Source organism: Lynx rufus, unplaced genomic scaffold, assembly GCF_022079265.1.
Source record: "Lynx rufus isolate CCGP_SWC_20201006 ecotype Redwood Valley unplaced genomic scaffold, mLynRuf1.p SCAF_5, whole genome shotgun sequence".
Lineage (NCBI taxonomy): Eukaryota > Metazoa > Chordata > Mammalia > Carnivora > Felidae > Lynx > Lynx rufus.
The window spans coordinates 157,316,431-157,340,933 of NW_025814867.1; the positions used below are offsets into that span (position 1 = coordinate 157,316,431).

General features: G+C 50.2%; 3 protein-coding genes across 4 annotated transcripts in view; 2 read left to right on the forward strand and 1 right to left on the reverse strand.

The window, feature by feature from the left end:
• Window positions 1-24,503, reverse strand: part of TSPEAR (thrombospondin type laminin G domain and EAR repeats) — a 158,443-nt gene that overhangs the window by 84,142 nt on the left and 49,798 nt on the right. The window lies entirely within an intron of this gene.
• LOC124526509 (keratin-associated protein 10-8-like) lies at window positions 8,987-12,856 on the forward strand. The gene is made up of 4 exons (XM_047099524.1): window positions 8,987-9,696; window positions 9,859-9,969; window positions 11,492-11,630; window positions 12,740-12,856. The coding sequence occupies exons 1-4, from the start codon at window positions 8,987-8,989 to the stop codon at window positions 12,854-12,856; spliced, it is 1,077 nt and encodes a 358-aa protein (XP_046955480.1).
• LOC124526249 (keratin-associated protein 10-7-like) lies at window positions 20,865-21,827 on the forward strand. Of its 2 annotated transcripts, XM_047099117.1 has the most exons (2): window positions 20,865-21,297; window positions 21,508-21,827. In XM_047099117.1, exons 1-2 carry the CDS (start codon window positions 20,865-20,867, stop codon window positions 21,825-21,827), a joined length of 753 nt encoding a protein of 250 aa, XP_046955073.1. The 2 variants fall into 2 exon arrangements, with proteins under 2 accessions (XP_046955073.1, XP_046955072.1); XM_047099116.1 differs by having other exon boundaries at window positions 20,865-21,827.

The window sequence follows — 24,503 nt, forward strand, 5'->3', positions numbered from 1 at the left end:
GCTCAGTTGGTTAGGCGTCCATCTTCGGTTCAGGCCATGATCTCGCAATTCTTGAGTTCAAACCCCACATCAAGCTCTGTGCTGACAGCCTGGAGCCTGGAGCCTGGAGCCTGCTTTGGATTCTGTGTCTCCCTCTCTCTCTGCTCCTCCCCTTTCTCATTCTGCCTCTCTCTCTCTCTCTCAAAAGTAAATATACATAAAAAAAAAATTCTAAGGGAAAGCCTTTCCAATCCAGAGGACTATACCCAGCTAAATTATTAATCAAGAATAAGTGGAGAATAAATAAAATAATTTTTAGTTATGTCATGCTCACAAATTTATCTCCCATGCACCCATTTTCAGAAAGCTACCAGAGGGTGTGCTTCCTCAAAATAAAGGCATAAATCCAGAAAGAAAAGAACACCACGTTCAGGAAATAAGAGATTCATGGTAGGAGAGATATGGAGGAAAATCCAAAGACAATGGTGAGGGGAGATCCCTGGATGACACCTGTACACACGTGCAGCTGAGGGAATAGACAGCAGACAACAGCCCGCAAATGGAAAGAGTTCTTGGAGAGATGTTTCCACAAAATAAATGGAGCTGGCAGACTACCCAATATGTTCAACCTTCTTGAGTGGACCTTGGGGATACATTAGTCAGAGGATTTGGGGATGATTTAATGATAGGTACACAAAGAAATAAGCAAATAAACATAAGAAGCAATTGTTAACTCTAAGAACAGAAAAACACAAGGAAAAGCAAAACATGTAGAAATGAGGAAATTAAGTCTGGCTCCACTACACAGACCTGGCTATGAGCAATACACCCGGGTTAAAATGATACAGATTTGACACTGATTTGACCAACTTTTGCTGCCTTCTAGGAAAAGGAACTTTAAAAAAATTTTTTTTTTCAACGTTTATTTATTTTTGGGACAGAGAGAGACAGAGCATGAACGGGGGAGGGGCAGAGAGAGAGGGAGACACAGAATCGAAAACAGGCTCCAGGCTCTGAGCCATCAGCCCAGAGCCTGACGCGGGGCTCGAACTCACGGACCACGAGATCGTGACCTGGCTGAAGTCGGACGCTTAACCGACTGCGCCACCCAGGCGCCCCGGAAAAGGAACTTTTTATGGGCCTGGTGGAAAATATGAGGAAGTGCCTTCCTCCACAACAGAAACTCACATCGTATCTAAAACTGAAGACTCAAGAAGGGGGGAAGATGGTACTGGAGAGGAGGACCCCACGCTGGCCTTGTCCCATGAATACAACTAGACAACCATCAAGTCATCCTAAATACCCCAGAAATTGATCTGAAGACTGGCAGAACAAACCCCACAACGAATGGGGGAGAAAAGGTCACATCAAAGAAGGTAGGATGTGCAGAGATGTGGCTTGAAAGAGACACAGATCGTGGCCATTGCAGTGGGAAAGGAACAGTGGTCGTGGAGAAGGGGGAGAGACAGACTAACACACAGGGAAGCACACGGGGGAAACAAAGCCCCACTGCAGGTGGCTTAGAAAGTGAAAGGGCCCGGGGCGCCTGGGTGGCAGAGTCGGTTAAGCGTCCGACTTCAGCCAGGTCGCGATCTCGTGGTCCATGAGTTCGAGCCCCACATCGGGCTCTGGGCTGATGGCTCAGAACCTGGAGCCTGTTTCCAATTCTGTGTCTCCCTCTCTCTCTGCCCCTCCCCCGTTCATGCTCTGTCTCTCTCTGTCCCAAAAATAAATAAACGTTGAAAAAAAAAGAAAGTGAAAGGGCCCAAGTTTCATGAATTCTTACAACCAGTGGGCCTTAGAGCCTGGAGTTTGAAAGATCAGTGTGCTTGTCTCTGGGACAGCGCAGAGGACACTGGGTTGCTCTTGGAGAAAAGACAGGCAAACAGTCCACAGACATACAGCATGGAAACAGCAATCTGAAGAGCACCTGGGGCACACAGTGGGGATATTATTCGTTCATCTAGAAGCATATCCAAGAGAGGCAGCATTCACGGAGAGACTTCTCTGTGAACAAAGGAACTGGCCAATGCCATCTCCCTCCCACAACCTCCATCAAAAGCACAGGGCCACCTGCAGGAACCAGCCCAGTGCTGACACTGGCTATCTACCTTGCTTACACCAAGCCTCATTCCCCCGTGTTCCAGAAGAGCCACCCTTCCTAGTCATGCTCACCACAGTCCCAGCATGACATTTCCCCTCCCCTAGAAGACCAGCCCAAACCCCTGCTCACACTGCACTTCCCAACACAGGAGTTTTGCAAGACCTTGGTTCCGGTGGTGGTGGCAACAGGTCTCATTTCACAAGCAGGCCAGAGCACAACTCGTTAAAATGTGCCACATTCAGGCCAGGAGCCAAACACTTCCCACAACAGGCAAAGAGAGCCTAGAGATGACTGGCTTGAAAGATAAAGTGGCCAGGACATAACAGCAGAGTACACACAGAACACACCAGAGACACTCCTGGAAGCATCAGATTCTGGGGAACAGGGAACACTACATTAGAGGCCCTAATGGACCTCTTCCTCATAAGGCCATTACCTTTAAGAACAGGAGAGTGACTCCTAACACACAGAAGCAGGCACACAGACTTAGGCAAAATAGAAGACAGAGGAATTTGTCCCAGATGAAAGAATAGGACAAGGTCACGGCAAGAGATTTAAGAGGAATAGATATCAGTAACGTGCCTGATGGAAAATTTAAACCAATGATCGTAAGGATACTCATTGGACTTGAGAAAAGAGTGGAGGACATCAGTGAGACCATTAACACAGAGATAAAGTATAAGAGCAGAGATAAAAGTTTCAATAAATGAAATGACAAACATGCTGGATAGGATCAACAGCAGGTTGGAAGAAGCAGAGGAATGAGTCAATGACCTAGAAGACAGAGTAATGGAAAGCAACGAAGGTGAATAAAGAGGAAAAAAAAAGAATTATGGAACATGAAAATAGACTTAGGGAAATCAGTGAATCCATGAAATGTAACAAAATGTAATAAAATTCATATTATATGGATCCCAGAAGAAGAAGAGAGAGAAAAAAAGGCAGAGAAATAATAACTGAAAACTTCTCTAGTCTGGGAAAGGAAACAGATATCTAGATGCAGGAGGCACAGAGAACCACCAACAAAATCCACAAAAGCAGATCCACACCAAGACATATTGTATTTAAGATTGCAAAATACAGTGATAAAGACCAAATACGAGAAGCAGCAAGATAAAAGAAGAATTATATTAAAAGGGAAAACATCTAAGGCGAGCAGGAGATTTTCCAGCAGAAACTTTCCAGGCCAGAAGGGAGGTGCATGGTATATTCAAAGTGCTGAAAGGGAGAATTTCAGCCAAGAATACTCTATCCAGCAAGGCTAATATTCAGAATAGAAGGAGATATAAAGAGTTTCCCAGACAAACAAAAATGAAAGGAGTTCACGACCACTGAACCAGCCCTGCAAGAAATACTAATGAGGATTATTTGAGTGGGAAGAATGACCAAAAGTGGCAGGATGAAGGTAAGAAATGAATGTTTCTGTAAAAAATGAATATTTCTGTAAAAAGTCAGTGCAGGAACTCACAAAATAAAAGGATGTAAAATATAACAACATATACCTAAAATATGGGGAGGAGTAAAGAATGGGTTCATGGGGTGTCTGGGTGGCTTAGTCAGTTAAGCATCTGACTCTTGATTTTGGCTCAGATCATGATCTCATGGTTCATGAGATTGAGCCCTACACTGGGCTCTGCGCTGACAGCATGGAGTCTGCCTGGGATTCTTTCTCTCCTTCCCTCTCTGCCCTTTCCTCACTCACAGACTCTCTCTCTCTCTCTCTCTCTCTCTCTCTCTCTCAAAAATTAAAAAAAGAAGAAGAAGAAGAAGAATGGGTTCAAAATTAAATGAACATCAACTTAAGATGAACTGCTATATGCAGAAGAGGTTATATACAAACCTAATGGTAACCATATGTCAAAACCTACTAATAAATATGAAAAGAATAAAGAGAATTCCAAATACATCACTAAAGAAAACCAGCAAGTCTCAACCATGAAAGAAAGACAAAAAGGGATCAGAGAAAATCTTCAGAGACAACCACAAAACAATAAAATGGCAATAAATACATATCTATCAATTAATTACTTTGAATGTAAATGGACTAAACTCTTCAATCAAAATACAGAGGGTGACAGAATAGATTAAAAAAAAAAAAACAAGACCCATCTATATTCTGCCTACAAGAGGCTCATTTTAGACCTAAAGACACCTGCTAAGTGAAAGTGAGGGGATGGAGAAACATTTATCGTACAAATGGAGGTCAAAAGAAAGCTAGAGTAGCCACACTTATATAGGACAAACTAGATTTAAAAACAAAGATTGTAGCAGGAGGCAAAGAAGGACACAATATAATAATAAAGGGGACAATCCAACAAGAAGATATAACAACTGTAAACACTTACACACCCAACAGAGAAGCACCCAAATATATAAACACAAAGAAACTAATTTGTTAATAACAAACACAAAGAAACTAATTTATAAAAATACAATACTAGTAAAGGGCTTTAACACCCCACTTACAACAATGGACAGATCATCTAAGCAGAAAATCAACAAGGAACAGTGGCTTTGAATGACACACTGGACTTAACAGCTATATTCAGAACATTCCATTCCAAAGCAGCAGAACACACATTCTTTTCAAGGGCACATGGAACATTCTACAGAATAAATCATATATCAGGTCAAAATTAAGCCTCAACAAATCTAAAGAGACTGGAGTCATATCATGCACCTTTTCTGACCACAACACTATGAAACTTCAAGTCAACCACAAGAAAAACTCTGGAAAGAACACGAATACATGGAGGTTAGGGAACATCCTACTAAAGAATGAATGGGTCAACCAGAACATTAAAGAAATTTTTAAAAAATACATAGAAACAAGTGAAAATGAAAACAAGTGGGTCCAAAACCTTTGGGATGCAGCAAAGGCAGTTCTAAGAAAGAAGTCTATAGCAATACAGCTCTACCTCAAGAAGCAAGAAAAGACTCAAATATACAACCTAACCTTACACCTCAAGGATCTAAAAATGGAATAGCAAATAAAGCCTAAAACGAGAAGAAGATGGGAAATAATAAAGATCAGAGCAGAAATTAATGATATAGAAACTAAAACAAACAAACAACAACAAAACAAACAGCAAAACAGATCAATGAAACAAGAGCTAGTTATTTGAAAAAAAAATTCAATAAAATTTATAAACCTCTAGCCAGAATAATCAAGGCAAAAAGAGAAAGGACACCCAAAAATAAAATTACAAATGAGAGAAAAGAAATAACAATAAACCCCACAGATATACAAATAATCATAAGAGAACATTATAAAAAACTGTACACTAACAAATTAACAACCGAGAAGGATAAATTCCTAGAAACATATAACCTACCAAAACTGAAACAGCAAGAAATAGAAAATTTGAACAGACCAATTACCAGCAAAGAATTTGAATCCATAATCAAGAAAATCCCAAGAACAAAAAAATGTCCAGGGCCAGATGGCTTCACAGGGGAATTCTATCAAACATTTAAAGGAGAGTTAATACCTATTCTTCTCAAACTATTCCAAAAACTAGTAAAGGAAGAAAAACTTCCAAATTCATTCTATGAGGCCAGCATTACCCCGATACCAAAACCACATAAAGAAATCACACACACACACACACACACACACACACACACACACAGAACTACAGGCCAATGTCCCTGATTAACACAGATGCAAAATCCTCAACAAAATATTAGCAAACTGAATCCAACAATACTTTAAAAAGACTTATTCACCACAATCAATTGGGATTTATTCAATATAAAGAATGGTTCAATATTTGCAAAGCAATTGATGTGATATACCACATTAATAAAAGCAGGATAAGAACCATATGATCATTTCAATAGATGCAGAAAAAACATTTGACAAAGTACAACATCCATTCATGATAAAAAACCTCAACAAAGTAGATTTAGAGGAAACATACCTCAATAAAACAAAGGCAATATATAAAAACCTCACAGCTAACATCATCCTGACAGCCTTTCCCCTAAGGTCTGAAACAAGACAGGGATGTCCACTCCCACCACTGTATTCAACATAGTACTAGAAGTCTTAGCAACAGACAGCAACAACAAAGGCATCCAAGTGAGTAAGAAGAAAGTCAAACTTTCACCGTTTGCAGATGACATGATACTATAGATAAGAAACCTGAAACACTCTACCAAAAAACTGTTAGAGCTGATAAATAAATTCAGTAAAGTCACAGGATACAAAACCAATGTACAGAAATCTGTTGCATTTCTACACACCGATAATGAAGAAGTCGACAGAGAAATTAAGAAAAAAATCCCATTTACAATTGAACCAAAAATAAGATACCTAAGAATAAACCTAACCAAAGAGGTAAAGATCTGCACTCTGAAAACTACAGAACACTGATGAAAGGAACTGAAGAGGACACAAAGAAATGGAAAGAGATTCCATGCTCATGGATTGAAAAACCAAATATTGGTAAAGTGTCTATACTACCCAAAACAATCTACACATGTAATGAAATCCTTATCAGAATACCAACAGCATTTTTCCCAGAACTAGAACAAACAGTCCTAAAATTTGTATGGAACCACAAAAGACCCTGAATAGCCAAAGCAACCTTGAAAAAGCAAAGCGAAGCTGGAGGCGTAATAATTCTAGAGTTCAAGTTATATTACAAAGCTGTAGTCATCAAGAGAGTATGGTACTGGCACAAAAATAGACAAATAGATCAATAGGACAGAATAGAAAATTCCAGAAATAAACCTAGAGTTATATGGTTAATTAATCTTTGACAAAACAAGGGAGGATATCCAAAGGGAAAAAGACAGTCTCTTCAACAAATGGTGTTGGTTCTTATTTTTTTTTTTAATTTTTTTTTTCAACGTTTTTTATTTTTGGGACAGAGAGAGACAGAGCATGAACGGGGGAGGGGCAGAGAGAGAGGGAGACACAGAATCGGAAACAGGCTCCAGGCTCCGAGCCATCAGCCCAGAGCCCGACGCGGGGCTCGAACTCGCGGACCGCGAGATCGTGACCTGGCTGAAGTCGGACGCCCAACCGACTGTGCCACCCAGGCGCCCCAACAAATGGTGTTGGGAAAATTGGACAACAATGTGCAAAAGAATGAAACCGGACCACTTTCTTACACCATGCACAAAAATTAACTCAAAATAAAGACCTAAATATGAGACCTGAAACCATAAAAATCCTGGGAGAGAACACAGGCAGTGATTGCTCTTACATCCACCATAACAACATTTTTCTATATTTATTCCCCAAGGCAGGGGAAACAAAAGCAAAAATAAACTAACTCCTGGGACTACATCAAAACAAAAAGCTTCTGCAGAGAGAAGGAAACAACCAACAAAACTAAAAGGCAACCTACAGAATAGGAGAAGGTATTTGCAAATCATATATCTGATAAAGGGTTAGTATCCAAAATCTATAAAGAACTTCTCAAACTCAACACCCAAAAAACAAATAATCCAGTGAAGAAATGGGCAAAAGACATGAATAGACACTTCTCCAAAGAAGACATCCAGATGGCCAACCGACACATGAAAAAATGCTCACATCACTCATCATCAGGGAAATGCAAATCAAAACCACAATGAGATACCACTTTATACCTGTCAGAATGGCTCACATTAACAACTCAGGCAACAACAGATGTTGGTGAGGATGCAGAGAAAGAGGATCTCTTTTGCATTGTTGGTGGCAATGCAAACTGGTGTAGCCACTCTGAAAAACAGTGTGGAGGTTCCTCAAAAAGTTAAAAATAGAACTACCCTACGATCCAGCTGTTGCATTGTTAGATACTTACCCAAAGGATATAAAAATGCTAATTCAAAGGGATATGTGCACCCCAGTGTTTATAGCAGCATTACTTAAAACAGCAAATTTTGGAAAGAGCCCAAACGTCCATCGACTGATCAGGAAGGGGTGTGTGTGTGTGTGTGTGTGTAGATACAGAGATAGACAGATAGATATATGCATATAAAGGAATATTACTCAGCCTTTGAAAAGACTGAAATCTTATAAAGACATGGATGGAACTAGAGAGTATTATGCTAAGTAAAATTAGTCAAAGACAAATACCATATGGCTTTACTCACATGCGGAATTTAAAAACTAAAACAAACGAGTAAAGGGGAAAAAAGAGAGAGAGAGGCAAACCGAGAAACAGACTCTTAACTACAGAGAACTAACTGACGGTCACCAGAGGGGAGGTGGGTGGGCGGATGGGGGAAACAGGTGATGGGGATCAGGGAGGGCACTTGGGATGAGCACCAGGTGATAAACATAAAAACTGGAAAAAAGTCAAAAATTAAAAGAAAATAATGAAACTGCAAACTCGGGAGAGAACAGAATAACGCACATCGTTTGGTAGCTGTGAGATAAGCAGGGAATTAAGAACAGGGTCTGGAACGGACCACGGGAGTCACACGCACTCGGCAGGGCTGGGCGCACCTGCCAGAGTCTGCAGGTGGAGCCGGCAAGGGGACACCCCTCCGGCCAACACAGCCTCGTTCAGCGAGGAGGGTCTGGGCCACGTGCGGAGCACCTGCAGAGACCGGAGTTCACACCAAAGGCACACAGGCGAAACTGGAGTGGACACACCCAACCACCGGCCTCTCAGCCAACGGAAACTCTGCATCCCAGGCTTTGCTTTCTGGACACGAGCCACCAGCCACCACCAGACACACTCAGGGTCTTGGAGATGGTGCCGCAAACACCTCGCAGGAGGTAAACCAATCAGCATCGTCAGCAGACACGCCGGCAATAACAAGGAAAAGGAAGTCCGGTCGGCACTCCGGCGAGCACAGCACCCCAGGGAGGGATATAAAAGCCCTTGGCCCGGAGCACCTCGCCCTCGCACCTGCCACACACACCCCTGTCCAGCTCGGCTCCCAGCACAAAACTCCAGCATGGCTGACCCCTGCTGCTCTAGGACTTGTGTTATTGCCGCGTCCACCCTGTCCGTCTGCTCCAGCGACCTGGGCCGTGGCGGCCGCGTCTGCTCACCCAGTGCTTGCACTGGATCCTCCTGGCAGGTGGACAGTTGCCAGGAGAGCTGCTGCGAGCCCCCGTGCTGCGCCCCGGCCCCCTGCCTGACCCTCCTGTGCGGCCCCTCCTCCCCCTGCCAGGGAGACAGCTGCACCCCTGCGTGCTGCAAGCCCGTCTGCTGCACCCCTGTCTGCTGCAAGCCCGTGTGCTGCACCCCTGCGTGCTGCAAGCCCGTCTGCTGCACCCCTGTGTGCTGCACCCCTGCGTGCTGTAAGCCCGTCTGCTGCACCCCTGTCTGCTGCAAGCCTGTCTGCTGCACCCCTGTCTGCTGTGAGGACTCCCCCTGCACAACCTCTTCATGCTGCCAGCCGTCCTGCTGCACCTCCTCCCCCTGCCAGGAAGACTGCTGCACCCCTGTGTGCTGCAAGCCCGTCTGCTGCACCCCTGTGTGCTGCAAGCCCGTCTGCTACACCCCAGTGTGCTGCAAGCCCGTCTGCTGCACCTCTCTGTGCTGTGAGGACTCCCCCTGCTCACGCCCCTCCTGCTGCCAGCCCAGCCCCTGCTGCAGACCCTCCTCCTGCGTGTCCCTGCTCTGCCGCCCGGTGTGCAGGCCCGTCTGCTGCACCCCTGTGTGCTGCAAGCCCGTGTGCTGCACCCCTGTGTGCTGCAAGCCCGTCTGCTGCACCCCTGTCTGCTGCGAGGACTCCCCCTGCTCAGCCCCCTCCTGCTGCCAGCCCAGCCCCTGCTGCAGACCCTCCTCATGCATGTCCCTGCTCTGCCGCCCCGTGTGCAGGCCCGCCTGTTGTGCCCCTGCCTCCTCCTGCTGCCGCCCGGCCTCCTGCGTGTCCCTGCTCTGCCGCCCCGCGTGCCCCCGCCCTGCCTGCTGCGGCCCCGCCTCAGGCCAGTGCTGCTGCTGATGGGCACGTCCCCCCGGGGCCAGCCGGGCTCAGGTCCCGCCTGGTGACTGTGGTCCTCCCGGCCACCCCTCAGTCAGTTCTGACCTGTGTTAGGTGGCTGCCCCCACCCAAGACGGGGTCCCCTATGTGTCCACTCTCCTGACCTGACCTTGACCTCCTGCCTCCCAGGAACGCTGACCCCGTGGCTTCCTGGAGCTTCTGCTCCCAGGGTGCACCTGCATCTGTTCTGGGTCGCCTGTCCTTCCCTCCCCCTTTCTCTGCTTGGGTCACTTGACCTCGACTCCTAACCTGTCAGTACCTCCTTGGGTACCCCAATAAACTCACTTCACCAGCTGATCTGCTTCCTTTCATCTGACCCTCATGGGGGTGCGGGGACCCCAGGGTTTTGCCCAGACACGGTCTCCTCCAGCCACGAACATTTCTAGGAACGAGGGACTGAGCAGTCCCAGAGGCGGGCCTACCTCGTGTGGGCAGGGCCACGGGTGGGACTCACGCCCTGGCCCAGGAACTCCGTGCCTGTGGGTCCAGTGCCCAGGGCTTCCCAGGCTGGTCACCTGCACACGGGTCGTGGTCTGGCCCGTTTCCACCCACTGCCCCATCCGGGCAAACCGGGCCCAGACAAGCAGGCCTGGGGGCTCCAGGCTCATAGCCTCTACGGGCCTGGGGTCGCCCTGTGGTCCTCCCGAGGGCTCTACCCATTTAGCAGAAAGGTGATGGAGAGGGGCAGACGGTGCTCCAACCTCTCATGGAAATCGACTAGGTTTGAAACAAAGTATGAGGGTGGGTGGCAGGGCCTCCAGGTGGTCCCGGGCCAGACTCTGGGGGCCACCATCTGGTAGGCTAGGCTCCGCCCGGGGGGCTATGAGGGACACGGAGTCATGGTGCAGGGCCCTCCCTGTGAACTGAGGACCCCGTCAGGCCACAATGTACCGAGTGCTGTAGGTGACGGTGCACTCTGACCTCAGGGTGACATTGGCCGCACGTGAGGGCACCTGCTGACAAGGGCGGGGATATGTAGTGAGGTCACCCACCACGGTGGCCGGGATCGTCCCACCCCGGCCCCTGCCCCCACCCTAGGAACACTTGTCCTGAGTGGTTTGCACACGTGACCTGCGATTCTGCGGGCTTCTCTCCAGTCTCTGGAGCCGTGCCAGCCCAGCTGGTGAAGACCCTTCCGGTATCTGTCCACACCAACCAGGGTCTTGTGCTTCTGGCTCAGGCCCCTTGCCTCCAGCCAGCCAGCCGTGTAGACCCCTTGCAGGTGTGCTAATAAACTCCCATGCCCCAGTTTGCTGATCCCGTCTGGTGTGCGTCTCCTGCCCGGGCCCTCTGGGCTCTCCTGTCGCTTCCGTAAGGCGCACGGTCTTGAACCGTGGGCTCTGAGCCCACCTGCCATTCTGTGGATGTGTTCACAAGAAGCAGTGGCCTGGCCCAGCCCTTCTCTGGGCCCCACAGCTGTAGGCACCAGGAGGCCTCGGGAGCTAATCTCACTGTGGTCCCTGCTCTCAGACCTCTTCACGCCCCTCACGACGAGGAAGCTGAGGCCACACACGGGACGGCCAGCCCCGTCCAGGCGGTGGTCCGGCTGCTGCCTTTGTGGGAGAACTTCGTAGACGTGAACTTTGCCCTGCGGCAGAACTCCTTTTCTGTGACAGAAGCGTCTCTTGGCCCCAGGATGATGTTTACACGTCACGGGAGACACGGGATTCTGGGTCTGAGTGACGTGGCCCAAGTGGCCAAGTGGCGTGGATGGTGCACGCCCAAAGGGCCACCCTGCCACCGGCTGTCATAGGGCCCCCTCTCCGATCACCCGAGGGCACCTGCCAGTCTTTGCCCACGGGGCAGTTCCTGGCTGCCACGGCGGGTCCAAGCCTGGCCCGCACCTGAGCAGGGGTGGCTGTCCCCACCGACCACCAGGCGGCCTCTGTCATGTGCTTTGTGCTGCAGCTGGGACAGTCCTGAGACAAAGAGTGGTCATGGTGGCTGGGAAGGAACCAGAAGGCTACAGGCTAAACAGGGTGTCGGGGGCCCCGCTGGCAGAGGAGGACTGAGAAGCATATGCCCAACAGCCCAAAACAGACCAGACTGCTCCCACACTCAGGGTCAGGGCCCTGGGTGAGGGTGCAAACGCGGCCTTGCCCTCCTCTTCCCAGCCCCGCACTGCTCCTCACAAGCCCCGTCCACCAGCCCTCGGGCCCCTGGGGCCTTGGGGAGTGCACCCCGGGCACACCATGGAAGGACCATGTGTGCCCTTGGCAGGCCTGGGGACACCTGGGTGGGCATCTGGGGGGTTGGCACTGAAGTGAGCGTGGTCTAGAAGGGGATCACTGGCTCTGGCCAGACTCTGCTACTGGCCCCTGGACCCCTCACCCCGGAGGCAGGGGGTTGAGACAGCTGGAGGGGAGCTGAGCAGGGTCCCCTGGAACTGGAGCCAGGCCCGAAGGTAGTGCTGAGGGCAGTTTCTGACCCACCCCCTGAGCCGTGGCTAAGGCTCTCCACATAGTAGGCACAGAACGCTCTAGAAGCCTGCAGCTTCTATCCAAAGCCAGAAGAGCTCTCCTACTTGGAGAACCGGTCTCCAAGCAGACATGTTCATAACAGCCAGAGGAGCGTCCCACAGAGAGGTGCTCCCGGGACAAAGTTGGGAAAACACAGCAGAGAGGCACCCGTGTGGCTGGCTGCCATGACGCCATTTAAGGGCCGCCCAGGGAAGGGGCCTCCAGACCGGCCCCGACCTCCACGCTGACCTCCCTCCAGCCCCCAGCCCCCACGTGCCAGCCAGCTCCCCCCAAGACCTTGGGCTGTGTCCCTGCTCGCCGCCCTCTCCCCGGGGTCGTGGGAGCTCCTGCAGCCCAGCCGGCCACGCGCCCATGAGCTTCCCCTCAGGGTCCTGCCCGTCTCACTTAAGCCGTCACCTGTAGGACCCTGCTTACTGCTGACCCCCAAGGCCACCCTCGACCCAGGAAGAAGCCACGCCAGCCTTTCCCTTTCGCAGCCAGTGAATCCATCATCGTGAACTCCTTCCAGGCCTGACCCAGCCACACCTGCAGCCCCCCCCGAAAATGCCCCCAAAGTGTCCCCAGGATGCCCTGAAAGGCAGACACCATGGACCCTCCTGGGCATTCGGGGCCTGACAGGCGAGGAGCTGACTCCCTCAGCCCCACACAACCCCAGGGTCAGGCAGGCCATGCAACTCCCCGTCTGAAGAATAACCCCCAGCGAATCCTCACATGTCTGACACCCTCTCCCTCTGTGTCCTGTGGCTGTTCTGCTGACGAAGAGACCCACAGCTCATCTGGGAATGGGGGCTCAGGGGAGGCACGTGACCATCAGCCAGCGCCCAAGGGCCTCTGCCACTCTTCTCTGGGGCTTAGATCGCCACCTCTGGGGGACCGGGGGCTCTTGCACGTGACACTCGGCAGCCGAGTCTACCTCGGGCCATCGCTCTGCTGTCCGGCCACCATCACAGGTATGAAGATTTGCTCTTGGGGAAATCTGTGGGCACCACCTGGGCTGGGAACAAAGACACAACCACCCCCCGTGGGTAGAAGCAGCTCCGTCCCACAGGGGGTGGGCACAGGTGCGGGCTGTCCCACAGGGGAGGGGGGAGCCCACGTTCTTCTATCTTTGCCAACTTGATAGAGAATAATACCTTCTTGCTGTTCCTTTTTGCCTAGACATATAGCCTCCCAAAGTGTGGATATGCCATTTTATTTATGCAGAAACAGGGGTGCCTCGGGGGCTCAGTTGGTTGGGCATCTGACTCTGGATATCCACTCAAGTCATGATCTCAGGGCTGTGGGATCAAGCCCCACGTCAGGCTCCACACTGAGCGTGGAGACTGCTTGGGATTCTCTCTCTGCCTCTGCCCCTCTCTCCTGCTCTCTCTCTCTCTCTCTCAAAAGAGTCTGTTATTTTTGCAGAAACAGGAGAACGGGCATCTAAAGTCTCTCTCCTTTTGATTATCACAAACAGCGTCCTGTGAGGTCCTCACCACTTCCCTGTGTGCACTGGCGTGCGTTTTCACCACACCTAAATTCCAAAGTGACTTCCAGGTAAGAGCGTTTGCCAATTTTAAATCCTGAGAGATGTCAACAAGTGCCCTCAAAAGGACTTTTGAAAAGTGTGCCTACTGAGAGTGATGTCAGAAAAGACCGGGAATAGGGAACTCTAAGGGCCCACTCCCCAGCCCCAGACACTGAAGAAACTGGCAAAGCTGTGGGAGTCAATTTCATCTGAATCATCTGGTTTACAACAACCAAGGGAATGCTTCATCAAGACGAAAGCGACTGCAGCCTGGTGGACTTGGTCCTGGTGAGGGGCCTGGTGATGGAGGGAGAGAGCGGGCCCGTTCCCCTGTTCTACCAGAAGGGTGGTTGTCTGTGCAGTGGCCTCTGGAGGCGCCCACACCAAAGGCTTGGCTTTCTTTCTCCTAACTCGGAACTCTTTCAAGGCAGAGAAGCAGCTACACAGAGTGTCTGTCAACTTAACCCCTTGCCGCCTGGGGAAAGGGTATCAGTTGTGGCAAACAGAAGACACCCCAAAACACCGAGGACAGAAAGCCCGGGGAATGAAATTCTTGGGGGAATAGGGCTTTCAATGCTTCTACAGATGGCCACGAGTCCAGAAGACCCCACCCATGCCCACGAGGGGCCCGTGCTCAGAAAGGACCTGAGAAGGCCCCACGCACTCACTGCCGGCTGCACATCCCGCTCTGAAAGGCAGGAAGTGGAGGTGAAGAGCTGTAAACGCTCAGCCCAGGGTTGTGGGCATGGCCCAACACACAAGCAGAGCCCAGCCACAAAGACTGGACACAAATACTGTTTGGTTCCAGGTGTTCAAGGAACTCTCTGCCAAACCACTATCTGACCACTAAGCTAATGGAACAGTGACCACACCTGACAAAGAGTATAGTTTTTCCAAAATGGTTTAGAAGGTTCACTAAACAAAACACAATGACAGGTCACAACAATCAGCAACAACAAACTATAGGGAAGGAGAGAATCTGATATCTGGAATGATTACATTATAATATTGGAAATCTCTGCTTTTCAACAAAAACTATGAAGTGTGCAAAGAAGGAAGAAAGGATGGCTCATTCACAGGGGAAAAAAGCAATTAGCAGAAAATGTCCCTGAAAAAGCCCAGGGATTGAAATTTTTGGACAAAGCCTTTAAATAAACTCTTAATATACTCTAGGAGTTCAAGAAAACCGTGGGCAAAGAACTAAGAGAAACCAAGAGAATAACGTTCATCAAACTGAGAATGTCAATAAAGAGACAGAAGTATAAAAAGGAACCAAAAAGAAATTCTAGGGTCATTGAATGAGTCACAATAACTGAACTGATAGCTTCACCAGCAGGGCTCAGTTACACATGTGATCAGGAGAAGAAAGGATTAGTAAATATGAAGACAGTCCAGTTGAAATACTCCTGTACAAGGAGTAGATGGGGAAAAGGAATAAAGATAAATGAACAGAGACTACAAGATCTGTGGGGACACCTTCAAGTAGACCAACATACACTTGACAGGAATCTCCAAAAGAAAGAAGAGAGAGAAAGGAGCAGGAAAAATTCTGAAGAAATAATGGCCAAAACGTTCCCAAATTTAAAGAAACATAGGAAGCTACACATACAGGAAGCTCAAAGGACTCCAAGTAGAATAAATTCAGAGACATCCACACCAAGATGCATTATCACCAAACTATCAAAGGCAAAGGCAAAGAGAATCTTAAAAGCAGCAAGTGGGAATAATAGTAGCCAATTCCTCATCAGAAATGCGAGGTGAGGCGGCAGTGGGATGATGTGTTTAAAGTCCCGAAAAGACCACCAACCAAGAAGTCCATGTTAGACATACACTTTCCAAATGAAGGACAGATTAAGACACTTCCAGGTAAATGAAAGTTAAAAGAACTCATTATTAGTGGATATATCTGCCCCACAAGAAATGACCGTTTGGGCTGAAATAAAAGGGCACTAAACTTGGAGACATAGTTAGGGATGAAGAACTCTAGCAAGGGTGTCGGACTGGGTAGTGTGTGTGTTTATAAGGGTTTGTGTGTTGCATCTAATTCCTTGGTGTCCAGTGGTTCACAATACTCTTCTTTTTGTAAGGTCAGCAGTGATGTCCCCATTTTTCTTTAATCTGAGTCTTCTCTCTTTTTTTCTTAGTCTAACTAAAGGTTTGTTCATTCTGTTGCTCTTTTCAAAGAACCGACTTTTGGGTTCATGGATTCTTTCTGTGGTTTTCCTACCCCTCTCTTTCATTAATCTGGGCTTTGTTTCCTTCCTCTGCCAGCTTTGGGTTTAGTCTGCTCTTCTTTTTCTAGTTCCTTAAAATGTAAAGTCAGGTTATGGATTTAAATGTTTCTTCTTTTTAAATTAAGTGTTGATGGCTATGAATCTGCCTCTGAGCACTGTTTTTGCTGCATCCTGTAAGTACCGGTTCATTGTGTTTTCATCCCAAGGTACGTTCTAACTTCTCCTGTGATTTCTTCTTTGACCCATTAATTGTTTCACTGTGTGTTGTTTAATTTCCATATATTTGTGAATTTTCCTATCTTTCTTCTGTTATTGGTTTCTTTCCACTGTGGTCAGAGAAGATGCTTTGTATGATTTCAGTCTTTTAAAATTTACTAAGATTTTTTCTGTGTCCTAACATATGGTCTAATCTGGAAAATGTTCCATGGGCACTTGAGAACACGCATTCTGCTGTTGTTGAGTTAAATGTCTTGTATATGCCATGGATTTAGTTGGTTTATAGTCTTTGTTTCATTATTGATCTTTGATCTAGTTGTTCTATTATGTCATTTTTTTATTAGTGGATATGACTTATTGAAGTCTCCAACTATTGTTGTAGAACTGAAACTATTTCTTCAATTCTGTAATTTTTGCTTCGTATATTTTAGGGGCCTGCTACTGGGTGAATATGTGTTTATAATTGTCATATCTTCTTGATATATTGACACTTTTATCAATATTTTTTAATGCTTTATTTATTTTTGAGAAACAGAGACAGAGTATAAGCTGGGGAGGGGCAGAGAGAGAGGGAGACACAAAATCTGAAGCAGGATCCAGGCTCCAAGCTGCCAGCACAGAGCCCAATGTGGGGCTTGAACCCATGAACTGTGAGATCACGACCAGAGCTGAAGTTGGATGCTTAACCGACTGAGCCACCCAGGTGCCCCTATCAATATTTGATGTCCTTTTGTCTCTTACAACAATATTTGACTGAAAGTATATTTTGTCTGATTTTATTATAGCCATCCAGCTCTCTTTTGGTTACTATTTGCATGAAATATCTTTTTCCATCCTTTCTTTTCAATGTATTTGTATCTTTGAATCTCAAGTGAGTGAACTGACTTAAGAAGAAATAGACAAACTGGAACAGACATAAAACAAGTAACAAGATAACACTGTCATTGAAAACCTCCCCTACAAGTAAAGCCCAGGACCAGATGATTTCGTGATGAGTTGTGCTAAACAGTTATAAAACAATTAACACTAAACTTTCTCAAATTCCTCCAAAAAACAGAAAATGAGGGAACACTTTCTAAATCATTCTGTGAGGTCCTGATATCAAAGCCAGACAAAGACAACAAAATAAACCTACAGATCAATAATCTTTACAGATAAGATTTAAAAAACTTCCACAAAAAGAATCAAACAAAATCTGGCAGCATTTTAAGAGAATCATACACCATAACCAAGTGGGTTTATCCCAGGAACGCAAGAGTGATGTAACGCATGAAAACCAGAGTAATGCACGACATTAGCAAAACGACATTAGTCGATCATCTCAACTGATACAGAAAAAGCATTTGACAAAAGGCAACACCCTCTCATAATAAAACCCTCAACAGACTGTGAGAAAATAACTTCCTCAAAATAATAAGAGGGCAGATGAAAAACCCACAGCAAACATCAGCCACCATGGCAAAAGACTGAAAGCCTTCCCCTGAGCCAGGAGCAGGCAAGGAGGCCCACTTTCACCACTTCTATTCAATACTACTGGAAGTTCTGGCCAGAACAATTCAGTAAGAAAACAAGATAAAATATATCCAAATTAGAAAGGAGAAATAAAACTTACTACAAAGCTACGGTAATCAAAACAGTGGTACTGGCATAATGATTTACATATATAGGTTAAGGGAATAAAATTGAAAGTCTAGAAATAAATGGATTTATATGGTCAATTTATTTTAAACAAGGGTATCAGTATCATTTAGTGGGGAAAGAATAGTCTCTTCAAATGGTGCTGGGACAACTGGAAATCCACATGCAAAAGAATAAAGTTGAACCCTACCTCACACCATATATAAAAAGTAACTCAAGCATCAAAGACCTAAATATAAGAGCTGACGTCATGAAACTCTTGGAAGGAAACATAGGGGTAAATCAGCATGACCTTAGATTTGGCAATGGTTTTTCGGGTTATGACACCAAACAAATGAACACATAGGTAGATTGGATTTCATCAAAAGTTAAAGTTTTGTACATTGAAGGACACTATCAAGAGAGTGAAAGGCAGTCCACAGAATGAGAGAAAATATTTGCAAATCATAATTCTGATAAGGGTTTAATATCCAGAATACATAACAAACTCCTATAACTCTACAATAAAACGATAGATAACCCAATTAAAAATGGGCAAAGCACTAGACATTTCTCCACAGAAAATATTCAAATGGCCAACAAGCACTCAAAAGGAAGCCCCGTGTCATTGGTCATCGGAAATGCGTGCCCAAACCACAAGAAGATGCCACTTCACGCCCACTAGGATGGCTCCAATGTTTTTCATGCCGAACACAATGGAACCGGTGTTGGGGAGCCCACGGAGGAACTGGGGCCTCGCACCTCACTGCTGGGAACGTAAAATGGCGCAGCTGCAGTGGGAAGTGGTCTGGCGGTTCGTCGAAAGGTAGACACAGAGTGACCATCTGCCCCAGCAATCCCTCTGCTAGGTATATACGCCCAAGAGAACCGAAAAGAGCTATTCCAACAAAAACTTGCACAAAAATGTCCACAGCATCACTGTTCACAACAGCCAAGAGGTGGAAACGACCAAATGTCCACTGACTGGCGAACGGGTAAGTACAATGTGGTCTCCCCGTTTGGTGGAATATTACTCAGCCACGAACAGGAGCAGAGCACGGACACCTGCTACAATGCGGACGAACCTGGAGAACATGATTTTCAGTGAAAGTAGCCAGACACAAGAGGCCACGTGCTGCGGGATTCCTTGTGTGTGGAATGTGTGGAACGGGCAAATCCATAGAGACAAGAGCAGATTAGTGGCTGACGGGGGCTGAGAGGGGGGCTCCGAGATAGTGCAAGATTTTCTTCTGGATTGATGAGAATGTTCTGGAAGTAGACAGTGGTCGTGGCTGCACCACATTGTGACTCCTGTAAATGCCACTGACTTGTGCACTTTAAAATGGATACGATCTGGGGCGCCTGGGTGGCTCAGTCGGTTAAGCGGCCGACTTCGGCTCAGGTCGTGATCCCGCGGTCCATGAGTTCTAGCCCCGCGTCGGGCTCTGTGCTGACAGCTCAGAGCCTGGAGCCTGTTTCGGATTCTGTGTCTCCCTCTCTCTGACCCTCCCCCATTCATGCTCTGTCTCTCTCTGTCTCAAAAATAAAATAAAAAACATTAAAAAAATTAAAAAAAATAAAATGGATATGATCATAAATTTTATATATTATGGATGGGTTCTGTTTGTAAAAATCATGCCTGCTAGGGGCTTCTGGGAGTGAGCCCCCACACTCAGCAGCACTGGAAGTGATCAACGTCGTAAATCTTGTTGAGCTCACAGGTAGGACATTTTGTTTTACTTTGAGAACATTTGATTATTACTAAACTCAGGTAGTTGCCATGTGCTTAGTGGAAATTTGAATGTCTTGAACGTTGTGTGTGACTCTTTCGTACCCTCTCCTGCTTTCATTGTGAGGACTTTATCAATTTCATTGACCTTCATCCATCGGGCACATTGTCAACATTTTTTATAGTTCAACATCCTTAATTTGTATTCCAAAAAGATTCCCTTTGAATTTTGAAATACAGCAATGATGGAGGGTCTTGGATGGACGGTCCCCATATCACCCTTGCTCCACGCCCACTCCTCCAGATTAAATCTCACCCCACCCTCAGGCCCCAAGCGGGGACCTGCCTCTGCCAGGACCACTGACCACAGGCTCGGGGGAACGAGATTTCGGAACCAAAGGTCAGTCCCTGAATCTGCTCCTCCTAATGACCTAGGGAGTGTAGGCCTCCTGGGACATTCCAGCTCCTCCTTGGGGAAGGGAGGTCCAGTCCTGTCTGAGGACGTTCCCCCTCCTTGCTGGCCATGGCTGACATTGGGACCACAGAAGTTCATAAGCCACTCAGAAGGATCAGTCCCACGTTGCCTGTGCCCTACAACATGCACCTTTGTCCTCTTTTCTCCCAGTCATGGGCCAGGCCAGCTGCTCCAGGTCAGGTCCAGGCTGGGTCCACAGGAGCACAGCACGTGAGCCCAGAGCCATCACCTGGGGCCCCGGCACATGACCGGCCGGGTGGGGGCCGCGGAGTCAGCCGCAGAGAGGCTATGCCTTCGCTGCAAGTGTCCCAGGGGAACCAGGCTCATGCCAGGGACAACCAGCCCTGACGAGCACTGTCCTAGGTTTACAAGCTGAGGCGAGATCATGACACAACAGAACAGGCCCTAATGACAGTCCTCACAGCCCATAACACCAACAAGGAAGGAGACATGTGAGCCGTCGGCTGGGACAACATACACCTGAGAGGTATAAAAGCCGACAGACAGCCGGAGCTCCTCATACACTCACACACACTCACACACACACTCACACCCACTCCCTCCTCCAGCCCCACCGCCCCCGCCATGGCCGCGTCCACCCTGTCCGTCTGCTCCAGTGACCTGAGCTATGGCAGCCGCGTCTGCCTGCCCGGGGCCTCGGACTCCTGCCCCGACTCCTCCTGGCAGGTGGACGACTGCCCAGAGAGCTGCTGCGAGCCCCCGTGCTGCGCCCCGGCCCCCTGCCTGACCCTCCTGTGCGGCCCCTCCTCCCCCTGCCAGGGAGACTGCTGCACCCCTGCGTGCTGCAAGCCCGTCTGCTGCACCCCTGTGTGCTGCAAGCCCGTGTGCTGCACCCCTGTGTGCTGCAAGCCCGTCTGCTGCACCCCTGTCTGCTGTGAGGACTCCCCCTGCACAACCTCTTCATGCTGCCAGCCGTCCTGTTGCACCTCCTCCCCCTGCCAGCAAGACTGCTGCAAGCCCGTCCGCTGCACCCCTGTGTGCTGCGAGGACTCCCCCTGCTCAGCCCCCTCCTGCTGCCAGCCCAGCCCCTGCTGCAGACCCTCCTCCTGCGTGTCCCTGCTCTGCCGCCCCGTGTGCAGGCCCGCATGCTGCACCCCTGTCTGCTGCAAGCTCTTCTCCTGCACCCCTGTGTGCTGCGAGGACTCCCCCTGCACAACCTCTTCATGCTGCCAGCCGTCCTGCTGCACCTCCTCCCCCTGCCAGGAAGACTGCTGCAAGCCTGTGTGCTGCACCCCTGTCTGCTGCAAGCCCGTCTGCTGCACCCCTGTCTGCTGCGAGGACTCCCCCTGCTCAGCCCCCTCCTGCTGCCAGCCCAGCCCCTGCTGCAGACCCTCCTCCAGTGTATCCCTGCTCTGCCGCCCCGTGTGCAGGCCCGCCTGCTGCGCCCCTGCCTCCTCCTGCTGCACCCCTGCCTCCCCCTGCCAGCCCAGCTGCTGCCGCCCGGCCTCCTGCGTGTCCCTGCTCTGCCGCCCCGTGTGCCCCCGCCCTGCCTGCTGTGGCCCTGCCTCGGGCCAGTCCTGCTGCTGAGACTTCCTAGACATCACCCAGGGTCCTCTCCGGGCAGGACGCTGACCTCAAGCCAGCTGTGCCCCCTGTGGCTGGCACAAGCGCCAGGGGAAGGAGAGCCCTCCTCCTGGCCTGGCCGCTTATTCAGGGACCTGGGATGCTCACCACATCTGCCCTGACCCCAGTTGCACAAGGGCACCCAGCGGCACCAGCCCCATGAGCTCTGGGGTGTTCCTTGTCCCCCAGCAGACCTGGCCCCACCCCAGCAGTGACATCACCTCTGGGTCCTAATAAAGCCGCCTCTGACTCCTGCCGACCTCCTGTCTTTCTGTGGACACACTAGGGTCAGGGTGACGGTGGACACTTGGTGCTGGCTTCTGGGAACCCCACAGACCAGGCCCCCGTGGGCCCTAGGGGACCCCCGGCCCCAGCACGTGGCCCCCGGGTCCATCTCAGAAAAGCTGTCTCTCTAACCAAGACCGAGGTTCGTGGGACACAGTGGACGCCCACCCCCACGCCGTCAGCAGCCACGGGCGCCTGAGCCACGCTCCCCCTTCCAGCTCGCTGGCTGCCCACACCCAGCAGCCTCTCCTCCGGCCTGTCCCCACCCCACACCAGGATGGAGAAGCCCCCACCGTGGATCTCGGGGGTACGGTGCTCACCGACTGAGGACGCCAGCCCCTGTGCGGCCTCCTCCCGGTTGCCTCCTGACCATTTCCTGGATCCCGACACCTGGTCTGATGCTCCCACATCCGCTGTTCCCTAAGCCCCGGCCCCCCACACCCCCACCCCCACTGCACCAGGCCCCTGAGGCCCACGTCCCAGGTGAGTGGGAAGATGCCCACGTCTCTGGTGGTGGGGCGGGGGGGGGGGGAAGCAGGACTCATGCGTACTGCCCCCCAGGCTGCCCTTCCGCACCCCGAGGTCTGCCCGGCCTCTCCAAATGGCCGCTTGGCTTCTGCCCGCCGCCCCTCGGGCTGGGGCTCAGGCCCCCTCCAGGGCGCCCTACGGGACACGCGGTCCGGGATCCCAAGCACACGGACCGAGCAAGTCGGCACGGAGGACAGCCGGCCAGGTGGCTAGGCACGCACAGCGGGCTGAGCTGTCCCATCTCATTCGGCTGCCCCCCTGCTCCTCCTTGAGGCCGCCCCCTAGGACAGGCACCCCCAGAGCTAGAGGCCAAGGTGACACAGGCTGGCCCGCCTTCGTGGTAGCACGGCCAGTTCCCTAGGGAGGGACACAGTGAGGGCCTGAGGCAGCAGAGAATCTGGCTTTCCTGCTCCCACACGGCCTGAGCCTCCGGGCTCTGTGTCCTCTGGCCACCGCAGGGGGAGCGGATGGCGGCAGAGGGCCCGGGGCTCCCTCCCCCTCCTCTTCTACTTGGTCCTACGCCGCTGTCACAGCCAGCGTGGCCCAGCCTGCCCTGGTCCCCCGGGAGCGTGCCGGGGGGAAGTGTCAGCCGCCCTCGGGGAGGCCCCACTGCAGTGTCCTTCTGCCCCCTCTGAACCCGGGTCCCAGGCACAGGCTGGAGAAAGAAAGTTCCAAACGTGTTCCCGAGAGTCACAACGTGACCCAGCAGGCCCACCTCCCAGCGCCTTCCCTGAAGACGGAGAACAGGTGTGCCAGCAAAATCCGGACACGGTGTTCGTGGCAGCCTGACGCACAGTAACCAAAAAGTGGAAACAACCCGAATGTCCACCAGCCGAAGAGGTCACACAAAATGTGGCCGGGCCACGCGACGGAGTCTCATCAGGAGGGAAGCACCGTCCAGCCCAGCACGGCTGGGCCTGAGTGCGAGAGCCAGACGCAAAAGGCCACATGTCGTGGGTTCCCATTCATCAGAAATGTCCAGAGTAGGACAATCCAGGGACGGAAAGCGACTGGAGGTTGCGGGGGGCTGGGGGCTGGGGAAGGCAGAGGGTAGCGACTGGTAACCATCACAACCCCTACATTTGAGGGGGAGGGGTGGTGAAAAGGCCCCAAAATTAAGGCGTGGAGGTGGCGGCACAAGTCTGCGAACACAATAAAACCACGGACCGTGCACCCGGAGTAGGTCAACACGGTGGCAGGTGAGCCATTTGTATAGAAGAAGTCTGTCAAAAACACAAAGCCTCAGGGTGCCTGGGGGCTCAGTCAGTTAAGGGTCAGACTCTTGATTGCGGCTCAGGTCACAATCTCACGGTTCGTGAGTTGAAGCCCCACGTGGAGACCTGCACTGGCAGTGCGGAGCCTGCTTGGGATTCTCTCTCTCCCTCTCTCTCTCTCTTTCTCCCCTCCTCACATGCACTCACTCTGTCTCAAAATAAAAAACAAACTTAAAACACACACGCACAAAACCTCATTCCATTTCCAGTTTGGACCGGTTTGCTGACGAACGCTGCCATTTCCCCTGCATCCAAACAAGAATCAGTGAGTCCCGGGCAGGGAGAGAAAACCGACGAGGGCCACCCAGGGACCAAACCCTTAAAAGGTCTTCTGGGAAAGTCTGAGCGGAAAGCGCAGGTTGACTCTAAACCTCGACAGGAAGTACGGCAGGTGTCAGCAGACTGTCGCGGTGGCTTTCCTCCGAGGACCTGGAGCGGCCTGAGGTGGGGGCGTCAGGGGCTGACCTGAGGACAGACTGTGTGTGACCCCTGGGCCAGGGACTCCTGGATTGCAGTCCTGCATCGCGCGGCCCCGGTGCGTCCGGCTGACGCA

What these genes read in the sequence shown, in the direction of transcription:
- LOC124526509 (XM_047099524.1), top strand. Translation starts at nt 8,987, where the DNA reads ATGGCTGACCCCTGCTGCTCTAGGACTTGTGTTATTGCCGCGTCCACC. An exon ending in TGCGGCCCCGCCTCAGGCCA is followed by an intron (nt 9,970 to 11,491) that starts GTGCTGCTGCTG and finishes CCCTGCTCTCAG; the next exon opens with ACCTCTTCACGCCCCTCACG. An exon ending in TGCGGCAGAACTCCTTTTCT is followed by an intron (nt 11,631 to 12,739) that starts GTGACAGAAGCG and finishes ACCTCCCTCCAG; the next exon opens with CCCCCAGCCCCCACGTGCCA.
- LOC124526249 (XM_047099116.1), top strand. Translation starts at nt 20,865, where the DNA reads ATGGCCGCGTCCACCCTGTCCGTCTGCTCCAGTGACCTGAGCTATGGC.